Source organism: Eretmochelys imbricata, chromosome 14 (genome assembly GCF_965152235.1).
Source record: "Eretmochelys imbricata isolate rEreImb1 chromosome 14, rEreImb1.hap1, whole genome shotgun sequence".
In the NCBI taxonomy this organism is placed as follows: domain Eukaryota; kingdom Metazoa; phylum Chordata; order Testudines; family Cheloniidae; genus Eretmochelys; species Eretmochelys imbricata.
In genome coordinates, this window is record NC_135585.1 from 47,838,363 (window position 1) to 47,857,706 (window position 19,344).

Sequence of the window (19,344 nt, forward strand, 5' to 3'; positions counted from 1 at the left end):
GCTACCGATCCTCACTACACAGGCTGGAATTGCTGTCCAGCCCGGGACCCTTTTCCCCCATTCAAAGTCTTTGCTCTTCAAACGTTCCTCCAGGTGTCAAGTTGTTTGGGGGATGTGGGGGTGGAGGGGAGGGAAGAAAAGCCAAGTATTAGGATCCTTCAGCCTCTCCTGTTATAGATGTTCCACTTGGGATAAATAATGAGAGTGATGGGAACAGAGGGGTTGGATCCGGGGTCCCCCCCTGCTCAGGTGGGTGCCCCAACCATTGGACTACAGCGACGTTCTCTTTCTCTCTCTGTCCCAGTGACTGTTCCATGGTAGATAAACACTTAAATGGATACTGGCCAGAAAGTGAGAATGACTCTGGGGTCCTGTGGTCAGGGAGCCCATCTGAGGGGCGGGAGCTCCTGGGGCCAGACCCCCAGCTCCAGTCGCTCCTTCATTATTTACCCACAGTGAGCCAGCTGCAATAGGGGAGACTGAAGAATCCCACCTTCAGACTGCACCATAGCTCAGTGGTTACAGCACCCACCTAGAAACTGAGTAACCCCAGTTTAAATCCTTTCTCCTCCTGTAGCAAAGATGGGGGCATGGAACCTGGGTCTCACATGTCCCAGGCAAGTGTGCTGTCACTGGCTTAAAGTTATGAGGTGGCCAGCAGCACCAAAACAACCCCCTCCTCTCCCTCCACCCACAGGTTGTGTGCAGCGCAGCAGGGGCCTAACTCATTCCCAGAAGAAATGCCTCAGGCGGTGGGTTCCCATTCGTGGATTGCTAAGCAGAGGTGGAGGCCCCCCAGCACTGCAGACTTAGGCACTTATCTTTGCAAGAGGGGCAGGGCTTAGGACACTCCCCTGTTGTTCGCATCTCCCATTAGCTAGTTTAGATGGCTCCCCACCTACCATGCCGGCTCTTGTGGATGGCATTGTAAGGTATCTGTCTGTCTCCGTTCATTGTATAGGGAGACTAGGTGCCTAAGTCAGGCTTTGTGGGTCATAGTGTTGTTCTTGTGATGTTCTAGGCACCTAAAGATGACGTGCAGTGACGCCCAGAGTTGCAACATCTAAGTCCCTTCATGGATGCCACCCCTAGTCATTGAAATTAGAAGCTCACAGAAAACAAAGTCACAGCCCTGGCTGAGAGTGGGGTGTCTCCCTTTAGATCCCATCTTTGTGCTGCGGGGAAGGAGGGGGGAGGAGGTTCCAGGGGACATAGAATTAAGAGGCCATAGGACTGGGTGGACAGGATGATGCCAAGATCATAGATGCTTGGGTGTGTGAGGCTAGACAGGCTGATTTCAGGGTCCCCACTGGGATATACCCCCCGTCTCTCAGGGACACAGTTTGAGCTGGCTTTCCATCCCCAGCCAGAGCCAAGGGCGGATTCTCTCCCCAGGGACGGAGCCCGGCGGGAAAGTGAAGATCGGGGCCTCATCTCCAGCATTGATAAATGTCACCTGCCCCTGTTCACAGTCCAGACAAACCCGGATCCTGCTGGGGGCCCGGCTCAGGTCTAGGGGGGTCACAGGGGAGGTGAGAGCCTGGTACTGGCCCTGCCTCTGATCCACAGCCCAGATCCCCTCCTCAGGGCTAAGGCTGATCCCTCCCTTCCTCCTCACAGACTCTCTGGCCACCCCCACAGCCCAGAGTAGCCCCACCCCCACCTCCACCTCCCAGTAATGTCTCCCTGAGGTGAACCCCTCACAGCCCAGCACACAGCGCTCAATGTCAAATCTCTCAGGATTCTTGTGGTGGGGCACATCCTGCCATGTGTCTGCCCATCTCACACTTTTCCGATCCTTAGACAGGACAAGTTGTGGATGAGCCGTGTCTGGATCCAGTGTCACATTTGCTAGGGGGAGAGAGAATCAGAGCGTTAGGGGCACAGCTCCGCCCTGGGGGAGTGTCTCATCATATCAGTGACAGAATCTGTCCCTGCTGGAGTGTGAACCAGGAAATCTCCTTCCTCCAGGATTTAGCCAGCTCTGAATGGGGAGCAGCTCTGAGATCTCAGCATTCACTCCTGAGTTTCACTCCCCAGTCAGAGACAGGTCAGTGACAGAGCATAAAGATTTACTGACCCAGTCCTGAGACAGAATCTTTCCCCTCGTGCACCCATCTATCCCCAGAGTGGGGATCAGAGACCCTGGAATCACAGGGAAGCCCTAGGAGATTTCCCCTCACATCATTCACATGGTCACAACTATCTTTTCTCTGATGTACCCTCCCTCCCTTGTATGTAAAGTCCTGGAGCTTGGACGTCTCTTGTTAACACCAGCCTGACGCCTGCTCCATCCTGCCACAGGTCGGAGATCTGTCGATAGTGACATGATTCCATAGATTCCCTAATTAAAACTCTGTAACTAGTCATCAGGGCCAGACAAAGAGAATTATCATTCTAGATTTTATTTCTAACAGAGAGATTTTTATTTATGAGCAAGGAGCTTCTACAAGAGAAGAGAGTTGGGGTGGAGGGGCTGATATAAATGAATGAATGGAGAACGTGGATGAGATGGTTAAAAACAGCAGAAAGTTGGGATCTGATGGAGAGAACAGAAAGGGGAGATCACTATGAATGGAGAAAAGAAGCACAAGATGAACACTGATCACAGGGACTCCTTGGTTTGAACTCGTGTGTCTGGTCAGGGCTCTTGTTCCTCTACCTGACACTAGGGCGGGGATCCTAAGAAACAGTAAGTCCTCAGGTTTCAGAGTAGCAGCCGTGTTAGTCTGTATCCGTAAAAAGAAAAGGAGGACTTGTGGCACCTTAGAGACTAACAAATTTATTAGAGCATAAGCTTTTGTGAGCTAGAGCTCCGATGCATCCGATGAAGTGAGCTGTAGCTCACAAAAGCTTATGCTCTAATAAATTTGTTCATCTCTAAGGTGCCACAAGTACTCCTTTTCTTTTTAGTAAGTGCTCAGTCACTTGGAGCAGGGACGTTTCCAGAGTTATGGGAGCAATGTGTAAGCAGGACATGTGAGGATGGTCCATTCCTCTCCCTCCTTTGAACCTCAGCACCCTCCCTTCTTCCACCTGGGAAATATTATAGTTTTCTCCTTGTTTATTTGCACAGCGAAAGGGAGCAGGATCCCTCATTGACTAAATATGATTTTTAATTACCTGCATCACCCAGGGATCTCCTCCACTCTGGAAGCAAACACATAGATGGGGATGAGAATTAAGCCAGACAAATGCAGTATCAATAGGATTCGTAATCATAGAAAAGGCTGTATCAGTGACAGACACGAATAATAATTAAAAAAAACACCCTTACCTAGCTCTGTTTGAAGTTTACCTAAATAATAAACAAAAAAAAAATGCCACACTCAAGACACATGTACAGTCCTGGCTTCCTACCCGTTACCGACGTAACAAGTTATGCAATTAGTATTGGTTGTGTCGCTTATGATTTTCAAGTTGACATTGTCACAGTCATTGAAAAATCTTTCATAACATAACATTGGTTCTGCCAGGAGAAAAACTGAACTTACTGATAGTGTTGAGATGTTTCCCTAAAAAAAGAAAACATAAGTACAATTATTAAGAGACATTTTCAGTGACTCCAGATTTCAAAGGATCTTTTCATTATGAGTCCTCAAGTAATAATAATGTTGCCCCTCCACCAAGCTGTTGCAGCTCTCCAGGGACTTGCATGTTGGGTTCCCAGTGGAAGAGAAATCAGTGACACAGGGTCTGGGTACCTTCTTAGTGTAATTTGATTATTTACATACATAGACCTGTCCTAGAACACAGATGGTCACAAACAGCACACAGGCAATCAAAAACCCCATAAGGCAGGGATTTTCATAGGAGCCGAGGGGAGTTAAGAGCCAAAGCATATTGAATTCCAGTGGGAGTTGGGAACCTAACTACCTCAGGCCCCACGGAAAATCTAGTTAAACTAGTGCAAACCTAGTTTTAGGCTTATCTTAAGATGAATAGGAACAGTTTTAAACTAAACTGAAGTAAGGTCTTCTTAAATTCATATGTGTCCACATAGGAGCTTGCTCTGGCTTAAAAAAAATCCATTTAAATTCACATCTTAAGCTGGTGTAACTTTCTCATGTAGAAAAGTCTAAACTGTCTGTTCTAAGGAGAAATCTCATTCTGATTACACAGCATTTTCCCCGTTGGAGCTTTACCTTTTAATTTGAACAGAAAAAGAGTAAGGCCGACGAACACCAACAAAATCACCAAAGTCACACTCCAACCCACCATCCAGGGAGATGCTCTTGGGAAAAAAGAATCTGAAACACAAAGCCCACCATTAGTTTGAAAACAGTAATAACCAAAAGTAAACTTTTATTGTAGGAAAATGCATCACATCAGGATTTGCATCAAATACGTGTGGAAAAATTTGCTCCCTGCAATATAAAAACTGGCAGAAACCAATTTTAAAAAGAGGTTCTGGTCACACTCCTTTGGTAGTACTGAATGATGTATTAAATACTAAATACCACCCTACACCTCATCCCCTCCTCTCCCTCTCTTTCTCTAGGTGGAGCTAGTCACATCACTTGTTGTTAAACACACTTCCCATTATAGGGTCTTCTTTTCCTTTGCTCATTACTTTGCCGAACTTTACCATTTGGGGAGAACATTTCCATGCTGGGTGTCTGCCTCAGGCTGAACTTTTCTTTTTGAAAAGTTTCAGCCAAAATGGTTCCACTATTTCTGAGAATGGGGTTAGGGAACAACACATTGTTCTGATCCTTAAAAAAAGAAAAATCAGTGTGTGTGCACACATGGGTATGTGTGTGAATAATTATCTATATAATTAGTAGTGGGCTTGTTTAGATTTTAATTCTGCTTCCCTTACACACGTTCTTACTTTTGTTGACTAACCGGGGCCTCTGACTCCATCACCCAACCCAGGAGCCAATTCAGGGAAAAGTGATTCCTTCTTTTTATGAAATTACTACTACAGTTAAAACATGTAGGAAGAGAAATCATAATTACTCATCAAATTTCCCCACAGAAAACTTACACGTAAGTAAAATTTAAACTTTTGTAACCCCGGGGAATTTCAGAGTAAAAGAAAATCTGAGGCTTTACGAGTGGAAATCAATAATTAAGGGAGAGCAGATAAATATCCAAATACTCTTCACTTCAGCACAGGAATTCCTGGCAGAGGAACTGATCCACTAAATGGGGGCATAGGAACTGATCCAAATCTTATTGATGTCTTTAACGGGCTCTGGATCACGCCCACAGGGTTTTGTTGTTATGGCAAACCCTTTCCCTGTGAAGTTTGTTAAAGGGTGAGAAATCAAACTTCATATTAAAACGTGGACCTTTTAGTGAGTGACACACTCAAATGATTGTTCCCGGGGCTCCAGACTTTCATGGCCCTGCCTTGCTTCTGACCTGCCATGAGCAGAGACTCAACAAATCTCCTCTGTGTTGAAGAGATCACAGCATATCACTTCTCCCTCTGCATATTCACTGGGGCAAGAAGCCTAGTCCTTGATCCATCAATCCACTAGGAAGCACAAAGTCCAACCAATCAGTAGGGCCCCCAATATATCTTACCACTGCCCTGTGGTGACTGGATGAGAATGAAAATCTAATGTGACTTTAAATATCCATTTCATGTAATATGGGACTACAAACACTAATCATCCTGTTTGGATCACAATAACATACATATATAGTGTTACTGCAGGGCACTTCCATTCAGTAACATGTTTGGATTTCTTTTACATTTAACCTTAACCCTGAATCTACTGGGTTTAAAATGCTTGTTTTGGGGAGAACTACAATATCCCTGGAATGCATTTTACCCTAAAGTGTGCTCTCCACCTAAACTTTATCTTAATGTAGCTTTTTGTGAGGGAATATTTTAACTTGTGTATTATTTAACCATCTGATTTCTTCCTGTTGGATATTACAGCGTGGGGTTTTGGTGGTCACTGACCTGATATATAAAATGTTATTGATTCTTTTTCTCGGTTCAGGTGGGTGTTCCTTATGGCACAGGACAAATTCTTGTTTGAATTTTCTGTTATAACGATAGAATTTTTTATTTCAAAGAGACCATGTTGCTCTTCAGATTTGGTTTCAGTTGATGAAGATAAAGGCTGCCCTTTGAGATTTCTCCACAGCGCCTCGGGCTCTGGGTACCATCCGGACGACTGACACACCACTTGGATCCCTCCATCCTGGTGACCCTCAACAGAGATGCGAGGTGCAGAGCCTGAAGCTAAAATGAATCCATGTTAAATCAGATAAATATACAGCCCAGCATATAAAAGTTTACATTTTCAACAAAAGGATTGAATACACTTTATTTATGGCTGATATTCATGGAAACATGTCTTCAACGGGACTTGAGCACTTGTTAAACCTTTGCTTAACTGTGCTGCAGTACTGGGGTCTCCGAGGTGGAAGCGAAAGCCTTACAGAATGTTGGAGCGTCTTATCAGCAGTGTTGTCGGTGATGTGAAGGGGGCAAGGAATTCAAGAGATTTTCCCCTTGAGTTCTGATTTTATAATGTTGGAGGCATATTTGTTATGCTTATGACCTCCGGGTGGCCAATGTGAGGTAGCTATTTGCTCTGAGACGCCTTAATGGTGCTCCAGGGAGTTGTGGCGCACATGAAGGAGTTTCTCAAGATGGCAGCTCGGTTAGTTGTCACTGTGAACATGTACCAGAATAAAAGATCCCCTTTTTTAGTTCTAATCTCTTTTGGGTCTCCATGTCCACTGAAGGCAGGAGAAGGAATGGGCTTAATCTGCAGCAAGGGAGATTGAGGTTCGATATTAGGAAAAGCTTTCTAACTGGAAAGATAGTTAAACTCCAGAACAGGCTTCCAAGGTCGACTGTAGAATCTCTGTCATTGGAGGGGTTTTTTAGACCAGGCTGGACAAACCCCTGTCAGGGACGGTCTAGAGTTACTTGGTCCTGTGTCAGCATAAGGGGACTGGACTTGAGGACTTCTCAAGACCCCTTCCAGCCCTACAAAGGCGATGAGGATAAAATGAAAACAACAGGCACCAAGTTCTACACATTGCATGAGTAAGTGAAAACCTCTTTTTTTTAACTGTAAAGAAAAAATGGCTGCATGTGGAAAAAATGAAAGAGCATAATGTATTCCAGGAGGACTGGATTCAGTACTCAGAGACAGACTCTCTCCGTACTTCATCACAAATGATACAGATGATGATAACAAGAAACACGCCATTTTATTGAGCGTTTGTGGAGCAAAAACCTATAAAAAAATCCTTTCGAGGCCTTTTAAATTATTATGGTAATTTTTTTCCCAACTTGACATCTATATTGGCTCCATTACACAAACTGTTATAGAATGGAAGAAATTCCAGTGGGGTCAAAAAATAGCTTTTGCAAAGCAAGGAAATTACTAAAGTCATAAGACTGGCCATACTGGATCAGACCAATAGTCCATTTAGCTCAGTAAGCTGTCTTCCAACAGTGGCCAGTGCCAGGTGCTTCAGAGAGAATGCACAGAATAGGTGATCATCAAGTGATAAATCCCCTGTCACCCACTCCCAGATTCTGGCAAACAGAGGCTAGGAACACTTCAGAGCATGGTTTTACATCCCTGCCCATCCAGGCTAATAGCCATTGATGGACCGATCCTCCATGAACTCATCTACTTCTTTTCTGAACCCTGTTATAGTCTTGGCCTTTACAACATCCTCTGGCAAAGAGTTCCACGGGTTGACTGTGTGTTGTGTGAAGAAATATTTCCTTTTGTTTGTTTTAAACTGCTGCCTATTAATTTCATTTGGTGACCCCTAGTTCTTGTGTTATGAGAAGGAGTAAATAACTCTCCCTTATTTACTTTCTCCACACCTGTCATGATTATATAGACCTCTATCATATCTCCCCTTAGTCGTCTCTTTTCCAAGCTGAAAAGTCCCAGTCTTATTAATCTCTCCTCATACAGAAGCCGTTCCATACCCCTAATCATTTTGGTTGCCCTTTTCTGAATCTTTTCCAAGTCCAATGTATCTTTTTTGAGATGGGGCAACCACATCTGCATGCAGTATTCAAGATGTGGGCGTACCAGGGATTTATATACAGGCAATATGATATTTTCTGCCTTATTATCTTTCCCTTTCCTAATGATTCCCAACATTCTGTTAGGTTTTTTGACTGCTGCTGCACATCGAGTGGATATTTTCAGAGAACTATCCACCATGACTCCAAGCTCTCTTTCTTGAGTGGTAACAGGTAATTTAGACCCCATCATTTTATATGTATAGTTAGGATTTAGTTCATTATGATAGTCAGAAAGGACTAGTATTGTCTGGTGACACGTCACCATACGAGGTGGGTGCGGTACTAGCCCACCAAATGCCAGCTGAATCTGAGCGTCCCATCACTTATGCACCAAAGTCACCAGCTCCAGGAGAAAAAAAATACTATTCCCATCTAAAATGAGAAGGGCTAGCTGTGGTTTGTGGGGTAAAGAAGTTCCACTCTTACCTATATGCCAGGCATTTTTTTATACACTCAGACCATTAACCTCTGAAAGGTCTGTATGGTGAGAGCAAACCTGTACCCCAATGGCATCTGCCAGAATCCAGAGATGGACTCGCTTATCAGCTTATGACTATGAGTTTGAGTATAAACCTGGGAAAGCATTCACTAATGTGGATGCTCTGAGTAGATACTGAATAGCCTGGCCAAAGTACCTCAGCCTACAGAAACCCTCCTGCTTATTGCACTGCTGTTCACTTCTGTAATTGATGCAGCGCAGATAAGAAAGACAGAGAGGCACTGTAGTGGGGTGGCTGCCCCACTCCTATGCTAGATGGGGCTTCAGCAGGCCAGAGAGGCTGCGCAGGTGGGCGGCCAATCAGAGAAGGCCAATCAGAGAACTTTAAAAGTTTTGCTTTCAGAGAGTCATAGATTGTAATGCCAGACAGGACCACTGTGATCATCTGGTCTGACGTTCTACCTAACACAGGCCATAGGGCTTCCATTAATTCATTCTGTTTGCCAGAAGCTGGGAATGGGCGACAGGGGATGGATCACTTGATGATTGCCTGTTCTGTTCATTCTCTCTGGGGGCCCCTGGCACTGGCCACTGTCAGAAGACAGGACACTGGGCTAGATGGACCTTTGGTCTGACCCAGGAGGGCAATTCTTGTGTGTTTAAGTCCATACGCTGGGATTCAGCTAGAGCACATTTGATAACCACAGGTACTGGAGCGGGGGCAGTGTGTCTTGATGCCAATGGAACCGTCACTGAACAAAGATTTTTTTTTAATTATTTTAATGCAATTGAGGTGAGGAAATGTGCTCTCTTCACTACTGTCCCAGCCCAGACCAATTGCAGATCAGCTGATACCTGCAGCAAAGAGTGGATTATTTTGGGAGCAAACTCATCTTTAGGCCTGCCAGAAGCCTGTTGTGGATTTTCAGAGTCTGTTCTGATAACGTTTAACAGCATAAGCAGAACTGCATATGTGTAGTGATCATGTTTGTGAGGAGAAAAAAAGATAAAAGTAACAAAGCAAGAAAAGATTGGTTTGAAGTAACACTAAACCTGTACTGACAGAGGAGGAGAGAACATGGAAATGGGAGACTAATTGTCAAGGCTAATTCCCCACTCTGCCACTTCGAGTGCAGAGGGTGGGGGCCCGCAATGACTCTAAAAATTAATATTTGCCACTCCAGGCTTGTACTATTTCAAAGATTACAACATTTCTCTGACCTTGGATTGGTAGATGCTGCCACCACCCAAGTGCAGAACCCCTTTGAGAGCCCAGGAAGGCGCACTTGGGAATTCCTTCCTGTAGGGTACCCTGAAGCCCTTTCTCACACACACACACCTGCCCCCGGGAAGAGCTGAGAAAGAAAAAAATAAAAGATCAGCTGTTGCCACCAGCTAATTTTAAAAAGTGCACAAACCTCTTAAGACACAAAAATCCAATCCTGTTCTTAAAAAAGGTAAATTTTATTTTAAAAAAAGAGAAAACACATCTGGGAACTCAGGCTATTGCTAGATTTTAAAAGAGCAACTACAAGGATTAAGCACCAAGAATAGCTTTCTTGAGGTCCAGCTTAAAGGTTACAAGCAAAACAAAAGCACCTGGGGTTAGCACAGGGGAATCCACAAGCCATAAAGAAATAAAAGGGATAAACCTAATCACGTCTTCCTAGACATTTCCTGCTCTACTTACGTATCTGGGGTTTCAAATGAGTAGTTTCTAGGTATGATACTGATTTTCATACCTGGCCCAAGCTTCTTACAGCATAGCTGCTGCCCTGTCCGCCTCTCCCTGGGAGAGCAACGACAGACAGACAAAAGGGGAGTCTCTTCTCCATATTAAAAAGTTCTAGCCTTCCCATTGGCTCTTTTGTCCAGGTGCCCATTCACTTCCTTTTACCTACGCATAGCAATGAGACTTTTTAACCCTTTACAGGTAGAGCAATTAGAGAACAGCTACTAAAAGGGATTTTATAGCTATTGGCTGGCTGGGTGTCCATAAAAGGGAGCTACCGCCCCCGCACCCCATTTATCACACTGATACATACATATAATATAACCAAGTTATAAATAAGCTTGGTTAATAAAGGGAGGTTGAAGCTGTATTGTCCATTGTTGGAGGTGACTGACGGGATCATCCCAATGAGCTTCCAGCCTGTGAATAATTGATTGCTACTTGCTGAGTGTTTTGCCTTAAAGATTTGTTAGACCCACCTGCTGAGTAAGTGAATCTCAATCCAACAACATGAACTGTTTAATTGAAAATGTTTTAGTATGAACAGATACATTTAAGGATAATGGCATAGAAAAATCTTGCCTCTCTCTCTGGCCCAATGACTTTTCTACTATTTATAAATATTTAAATAGTCATTGGGCCAGAGAGAGAAAAAGAGACTGTAGTCCAGTGGCTGGGGTACAGCCATGGGAGATGGGAAAACCCCAGTCCAGATCCCCTCTTCCAATGGTTTGTCCAGATTGGATAAATAATCAAAGATTAATTAGAGCAGGAGGACTAGCCCTTGGGTCTCCCACCTACCAGGTGGGTACCCTAACCACTGGACTACAGAGAGTCTCTCTCTCGCGCCTAATGACTACTTAATTTAATGATTACTTTGAGGATCTCAGGGGCACCTAAATTTTCGACTGAAGTGGGGAGTTAGGTGCCCAAGTGCTTTTTTGGGTCTGGGTCTAAGAGCCATCTAAAAAGAGACAGACACATGTTACTAACCTGCTACCTTCAATTCCAATACAGCTTCTTCATGAAAGACACCATCTTGAACAAAACAGCGGTACTGTCCTTCATCAGAAAGTCTGATATTGACAATTCCCAAGGCAACGTTCCCACCCGCAATGCCAGCTTTCAAAAGCTCTGTCCTTCCATGATATTCTGGCATCTGCTGCCCATACTCATCCTTCCCATGCTGATACAGGTGCACAAATGAAGTGAACTCAGATCGGAACCATCTCACTTCCATGTTCTCAGCGCTCATCTTGGGGGACAGGTGACAGGGTAAAATAATGTCCTCACCCATGATGGCAGTGACAGGGTGATCAGGTCCAATCACTGTGAACCGGGCTGTAAAATGCACCAGGGCATAGAAAAAATAAAATAAATATATTAAATATTCTGTGCATCTATTGCAGTGCTCTGTCATTGAATAGGATGTGTCCTGAATTTATATATGAATTTTACAACAATGCATTTGGATAACTATAATTTGTATATCCATAATTTATTAGTTTAAATCAGTGGTTCTTAACCTGGGGTGCACACACCCCCTGGGGGTGCGAGATGCCCTTTCTGGGGGTGCGAGACATGCCGGATTTTTTTAGAAGGTAAATCATCGAAAACACAAATTAGGCACAGGCACGTAAGTACAACTACTTTGTTTCATCACCTACGTATTTATTAACGATTACTGTAATATACAAACAGAAAATCTATTTTCAAGTTTTTAAGCTAATGGTAGTGAAATTATCTCGCTACAAAATACAGTATACCGCCACGTTGGGGGGTGTTTCTTGATGCATGCACAGATGATGATGTGGCAGCTTTGTTTGAATTCAGTTAGCCGCTGTTAGCGCGCCGGTTACAGTTTACTTCCTCAGCAAAACTCCAACATCTCTGGGTCGTACTTGTGGATTTGTGTGTGCCCACTGTACTATTTGTGGTGAGTAATAACATAAAACTACTTTACATATATTTAATATGCATTTAAAAGTGTATAGGCCCCCCATCTCCATTGATATATTTTTTCATTTCAGTAACCCTTGCCATGTTGAAGAAACGCAGACGGAATGACGACTATGTTCGTTACGGGTTCATTTGTACAACAGAGAAGGATGGAAATCAACGACCGCAATGTGTACTGTGCGGCTCGTTATTTTCAAATGCCAATCTCAAACCATTGAAGCTGTCTGAACATTTCAACAAACAGCATGGTGGTGAAGCTGCTGGACATGACATTGACACCCCGAAGTCTACAAGGGCACGATTTGAACATAGCGGAACCTTGAGGACGTTTGGGTTTGTGTCACTTGAGAAGCCCTTGTTACAAGCATCCTATCAAGTGGCATATTTGCGTGCCAAGGAAAAGAAGCCCCCTACAGTAGCTGAGGAATTAGTGAAACGTTGTGCATCGGGAACGACAAAAATAGTATTGGGACGAGATGCACGAAAGAAGCTTCAGCAGGTGCCCTTGTCAAATGACGTGATCCATTCTAGAATTCATGTGATGAGCCAGGATATCTTGCAGCAAGTCCTAGAAGATATCAAAGCCAGTCCTCTTAAAGTGGGTATTCAGCTTGATGAGTCAACTGACATTGATGGCTGCAGTCAGCTGTTGGTGTTTGAGCAGTACGTGAAGGAGAAAGATCTTAGATGAATTCTTGTACTGTGAACCATTGCAATTAACTACGAAAGGAATCGATGTGTTCAGTCTCGTCAAAGACTTCTTTTTGAAGCATAAGATAATGTTTGACGTGTGTGCATCAATTTGCACCGATGGTGCCTCTGCCATGCTAGGAAAAAATTCAGGATTTGTTGCCTACGTAAAGAAAGAAGTACCTCGTATCATGATCACACATTGTATGTTGCACTCTCATGCCCTTGCCGCAAAGACTTTGCCTACAGAATTGAAGGATACTTTGTCTACTGCGGTGGGCGCAGTAAATTTCATCAGAGGACGTGCTCTAAATCATCGCCTCTTCCATGCTTTTTGCAAAGAAATTGGGGCCGAGCACACTGTCCTTTTCCATACAGAAGTGAGGTGGCTTTCCCGTGGCAGAATGCTTACTCGTATTTTTGAAATGTGCGAAGAAATAAGTCTCTTTTAATCAAAGCAGAAATTTAATTGGTGACTTTGAAAATAGAGAGTTTATCCTTTGCCTAGTATACATGGCAGATGTATTCACACACCTAAATGAACTCAACACATCTATGCAAGGAACTGGGATGAACACAGTAATGACCAGAGAGAAGTTGTCTGCTTTTATTCAGAAACTTCCAGTTTGGATAAAGCCTGTTGAGAAGAAATTTCACTAACTTTCCTTTTCTTGAAGAAACAGTTGTTTCGGAAAATGAAGGAATGACCATCGCAACTGAAGTGACAAAGCATTTGCAACAGCTGAGTGACTCTTTCTAAGGATATTTTTCTACGGGAGATCTTGATGTGGCAAAGAAATGGATACTGGATCCATTTCTCTTTAACCTGGATTCCATCAACGATAGTGATTTCATGAACGATGATCTCATTGAATTACGAGCCAATGGTCGAATCCGAATAGAGTTTGAGACAATGAAGCTTGAGAATTTCTGGTGTGCTAAACTAGCACCATTTCCACAACTGGCGAAGACAGCGCTGGAGATCCTTGTGCCATTTGTGACTACATACGTGTGTGTGTGTGTGTGTGTGTGTGTGAGAGAGGATTTTCATCACTCTTACACATCAAAACAAAGGCCAGAAACCACCTAAATGTGAGTGATGACATGCGTGTGGCTACTTCAAAAAACGTTCCTCGTTTCTTGAACATCATTGAACAAAAGCAACAGCAGAAGAGTCACTGAGCCGGTAAACTTTAAAATAAAAAGTGTGTAATTTTTCATGTATTCTTAAGTTTACTGCGAAATTAAAATAAATATAATTATCTCTCTTTCATTCTATAGTTATGACATATCTAGGTTTAAAGAACTGACCTACTTCAACGATTTTTGATAAGGGGTGCAAGAACATATTTTGAGAACCAAAGGGGTGCAGGCTGCAGGCTGCAGTAAAAGTTAAGAACCACTGGTTTAAATGGAAGCTGAAATATGTTTTGCCATTACCCTTACAAGCGGCTCCTGACAGATTTAACTTGCATAGCATTAGCAAACATTTCAAATCAGTGCTTTCTGTTGGAGATTGTTTTAAAGTTTTTTGACTGTTCTAAAAATATTTAAACTAATTTAAAGAACATTATTAGGGTACCATTCAGGAAATAACTTTTCTTCAGGAAGGGAGCGAAAATACATGTTTAATTTTAAGGAGATGCTTAAATGCTTTACTGAGTTAAGGCCTTAGCTTGCCAAATAAAGCACTGAATATGTTAGGAACCGACAGATTTAATGTTGCTGCTTTATTTCTCTCCACTTGTGTGTACGATGCAATCTTCAGTTATGTGATCTTACTAGCCTTGCCCCAGAACCCCCGCTTCATTCAGAGCCTGTTCAACTGGCATCCATGGAGAGGAAGAGGAGAAGGTTTCCTACAGCCAACCACTTGCTTGACTTGCTGCTCACAGGGCGTACTTTGCACTTGAGCTCTGTGAACTCAGCTGGGGTGTTTGAGCTAATACTTTCCCTCCTCTCTCTGTTTTTAATTTTAAGTATCCTCACACCTTCTTGTCAACTGTCTAAATGGGCCACCTTGATTATCACTACAAAAATTGTTTTTTCTCCTGCTGATAATAGGTCCTCTTAATTAATTAGCCTCTTACAGTTTGTATGGCAACTTCCACCTTCTCTGTGTGTGTGTGTGTGTGTGTATATATATATATATACATATCTTCTTACAATATGTTCCATTCTATGCATCCGATGAAGTGAGCTGTAGCCCACAAATTATTTATGGTCTAATAAATTTGTTAGTCTCTAAGGTGCCACAAGTACTCCTGTTCTTTCTTCATCCACCCAAGGAGAAGTATGTGCAGGAGGCCGTGTCCCATCGCTTGGAAAGCTGGAAGAGGGAAACAATGTAGCTGACATGAAGATCCCCAGGGGTTACCTCCTGGGTCCACCCTGACAGACACTTTGAATGGGCAGATCTTTATAACGCTGTCACTCTTAGGATTAAGAGGGTAACTCATTTGTGTATATGTTCACTTCTTTTAACCTGTAAATAATTTCTTTTTCTTAGCTAATAAGCCTTTTGATAGCTTATTACAGGATTGCCTTCAGGCATTGTCTTTGGTGTAAGATCTAGGGTACCAATTCATCTGGGGTAAGTGACTGGTCTCTTGGGACTGGAAGCAAACAGTGCATGATTTATGGTGTAAGTGACCTTTTATCACTAAGTCCAGTTTGTCTGGGTGACAAGATAGGCTGGAGAGTCTGAGGGGACTGACTGTGACTCCATGGTAAGACTGGTATAGTGACCCAGGAGTTTACATTTATTACTGGCTTGGTGAAATCTAATTACAGACCACACCGCCAGCTTGGGGCATCTGCCTTGTTTGACAGTCTGCCCTGAGGAAGGCACTCATGGCCGTGAGTCACTCCAGAAGCATGACAGTGGCTGAAGAGTTATTAATCCTGAAGTCAGGGGGAGACATTTTAATGTTACCTCATTTCAACCTCATCAGCTAGTCAAATTTTGGAGCCTCAGGGATGTTCCTGTGGGATGTACGCCAGATCTACACTACAGAGTTGGGCCGATTCAGGGCAGCTTACGTTAGCCTAACTATGGAAGTGCTACACTTATATTTTGTGCCTTCTGACATAACTACCCCGCTAGACTGACTTAATAACTCCACCTCCCCAAGCGGCATAGAGTCAAGGTTGATGTAGTTGTGTCAACGCAGTGTCAGTGTGGACACTGCATTGCCTACATTGACTGTTTCCAGCTCTCAGGAGCCTTCTTACAATGCCCTACACTGACAGTCCAGTCGATACAAGCACTCCTGGTGAGGATGCTCACCGCCGATACAAGGAGCAAAGCGTAGACATGCACAAGTATGCCGATGTACGTTAGGTCGATGTAATTTCGTAGTGTAGACATGCCTCAACAAATTGGCATAGCCTGGTATTCTCTTTGATGCAATCTTGTTTATTGAAAAGGAATGTACCAAGTCCTGCTTTTCCAAGTGCAGGAGGAACCAAGAACACATGGAACAGTTTCGTAGCTTACACTCCCAACCTTCCCTAACCAACAGACCCAGAAGTTCTCTCTCTCGAGCTTTTCCTAGGGTCGCACTGTGCTCACAGGCTCCTGCTTGGCTTCCTTGCTTGCTTGTCTCCACCTCTCTCTCCTTGTCTGTTCTCAGTTCTGTGTGTTCGTGCTCTCACACCCACATTTGGTCAAAATACCCAGAGGATTCCTCCTTGCCCATGTCCTTTCACCCTTCACATCATTGGTGCTAGTCTCTGGGCAGACTCTATTAAGCCTTGTTTTAGGTGTGGTCCCTTTTATTGCCTCTTACAACTGTCTTAAGTGAAAGGGTGCATTCACACGTCAGTTTGACTAAGATTTTAACTCAACCCATAACAAAGTTTCACCCAGCTCATAACAATTGTTATTTATATTTTCTTGGTGTTGATACACTTGGGGATTTGTGCTAATTTTTGTTCACTTTGGAATAAACTAGTGAAACAGAGAAATTTTATCAATCAAAACAAATAAATCAATACTCTAAGAAGCAGCAGAAGCCATGGACATTCCTACCTGATTCCAGCTTGTGAACATAAAACGTAATGAAGAAAATGATAAAATCGGGTAGAAGGGTTCTGGCTCTGGAGCTGTGGCAGATTGAGAGAACTTTCATCTCACTGTTACTTATCCAGATGACAAGAGAAAAGAGAGAAAACAAACAGTGTATTGAATGTAACATAGTTGCAATGATTTAAGACAAAAATGATAGCATAATCCTAACCAGCAAACCATAACCTTGTTTTAGACACTTTATTTGATCCCTTTATACAAGATTTGGTGCCACTACAGGACCTTGGTTGTAACAATGATCTATACGGTCCCAGTTCATGTCAATAACGTCACAACAGGTTAGACCAGTGGTGGGCAACCTGCGGGCCACACGTGGCCTGTCAGGCTAATCCACTGGTGGGCTGCCAGTTTGTTAACATTTGCACGGCCGCCTGCAGCTCCCAGTGGCCGCAGTTAAAAAATGTTTAAACAAAATGATGTTTTCATTAGAAAATGAATTAAAAAAAAACATTAAAAATGAATTTTCCTATGATTGGAATGTTTCTAATTTTTCAGTGAAATGATGCTAAATGAGAATATATAGTTCAAGTTGATTCAAAAAAGAAATTCTAATCAAATTGATCAAAACAATTTATTGACCCCTCCCCTATTCTTGCTAAAAGAAGAGTAACAATGATTGAAAAAAAAAATCTGTTTCAATAATATTTGATTAAAAATGAAAAAGTCTATAAAATATTAAACAAAAGTGAATTATTGTTGTAAATGTGTTTTAAAATTATTTTTTTACTACCTTTAGTCCTATAGATTTCCTCAGGAAATCTCCCCTCCATACCGTTCACACAGTAGGAGATGATCTGTCAACCGCTGTGTAAATATGCCTCTTTCTAAATTATGTCATGAAGCCCTTATTCAGCAGCACACTTGAGCTCATGGTCTGCTTTAGGCACATGCTTAATTCCCCCTCACTTCAGAAGGAGAACAGGATGTAAGTTTCTGTCTTGATTGATTGTGGAAATACTTTCAAGGGAAAAAAGGAAAATGATCAGAAACAACAGGATTCAGCCCCACAGGCAGAGGTAGAAACTGGCACGTTAAGAGGCAGAAGGACAGAACAGCCGGGAGTGTGGCACAGTGAAGCTCGTCCGGTATTCTCAGTACAGGAAGTTACTTGTTACAAATCTCCCTGGGACGTCGCTGAGAACAAGGTCGGGCCCAGGGTTCTTGAATGAAACGTACCCGCAAAAGAAACAAATTTCGAACCCAACCTGCCGCGCAAATCCCGAGTTACGCCGCTAGGACAAGAGTCTGAAAGGCATCGGAGTGTCAATCATTGTGAACCTACTTGTACTGTAGTGTTTCCATAACGTGTAAATCAAATTTCACAGGGTTATTTAATCTTTGTGTTAGTAACAATCTGGCCAGGCAACGAGCAGTCCACATGAGGGGATACAAGCAATCATTTTGAAGCAAAATTAACCTACCTGATTGGTCCTTCTGGAGAAATTGTACAATCTCCAGGATGGGATCAGACTCCGTGGGGTTTGTTGCGATGATTTCCACTGTCGGTGACTCTTTCAGTTGATCCCATTGCAGGGCTGAGTCCCTGGCTACCAAATCGCTGCAGTTTTCCCAGCTTTTCCTCGCCCTTCGGGGAAGAAATCTCTGGGCTCCGAGCAGAGCCCGGGGCTTCCCTCTGGCAGCGCTGCCCGAAATTGAAAGCGAAAGTCAAGTCACCCAGGCGGTCACGTGACGAGATTAAATTTTCTCTTAAAGAAACAGCCACCGCCCTGCTGAGCTGGAAGGGCCCTGCCAAGCCAGCAGCCTCCAGCATTCAGGGGGGCCAAGATACGCAGACCCAGGGCAGTTCCCTGCAATCCTCTGACGAAGGTTTCTAGGGCGGGCTGCTTTATTTCTTCCCCCCTGGCAGGAGCCTTTCCTGCACCCCTCAGGGTAACTAAGTTCAGCAGCCCCCTTGCAGCGCACAAGCCAGCTGCGTCCAGAGCCGGGCGGGTTCCAGGTGCCAGAAGCAGCTGTCTCTGCCTTTGTTTGTTAGTTTGTTTTGGCCATTCCCTTTACTCTAGTTCACAGAAAAGCAGGAAGAACACTCTCTTCAGTCTCATCCCCGGATTCAGATCACTTGGGACACCAGATTGCTAGAGTCTGCAGGGACAGACCCTTCCACCTCAGCAGGACTGGAGCTGTTTCTGTTAGAGAAGACTCGAAGGGCACGGCTACACTGGCAGATGTAGAGCGCTGGGAGTTAAACCAGCCTTCGGAGAGCGCGGCAGGGAAAGCGCTGCAGTGTGTTCACACGGTCAGCTCCAAGCGCACTGGGTGTAGCCACATTTGTGGCACTTGCAGTGGCATTGGGAGCGGTGCATTATGGGCAGCTATCCCACAGAGCACCTCTTCCCATTCTGGGGCTTGTGGGAAGAGGGCATGCGATGCGGGGCATTCTGGGTCCT

At 43.8% G+C, this 19,344-nt stretch overlaps 1 protein-coding gene across 7 annotated transcripts; it reads right to left on the reverse strand.

Moving 5' to 3' along the window:
- Positions 1-836: 836 nt before the first annotated feature.
- LOC144274300 (butyrophilin subfamily 1 member A1-like) lies at positions 837-18,591 on the reverse strand. Of its 7 annotated transcripts, none has more exons than XM_077833014.1 (9): positions 18,361-18,591; positions 16,883-16,986; positions 11,194-11,541; positions 5,921-6,205; positions 4,146-4,250; positions 3,495-3,515; positions 3,278-3,298; positions 3,124-3,150; positions 837-1,851 (listed from the first exon to the last, which is right to left on the reverse strand). In XM_077833014.1, exons 2-9 carry the CDS (start codon positions 16,980-16,982, stop codon positions 1,331-1,333), a joined length of 1,428 nt encoding a protein of 475 aa, XP_077689140.1. In that variant the 5' UTR covers positions 16,983-16,986; positions 18,361-18,591; the 3' UTR covers positions 837-1,330. The 7 variants fall into 7 exon arrangements, with proteins under 7 accessions (XP_077689140.1, XP_077689139.1, XP_077689143.1 ...); XM_077833013.1 differs by having other exon boundaries at positions 16,883-16,992; XM_077833017.1 differs by lacking the exon at positions 18,361-18,591 and adding an exon at positions 17,670-17,896.
- Between the last annotated feature and the right edge of the window lie 753 nt (positions 18,592-19,344).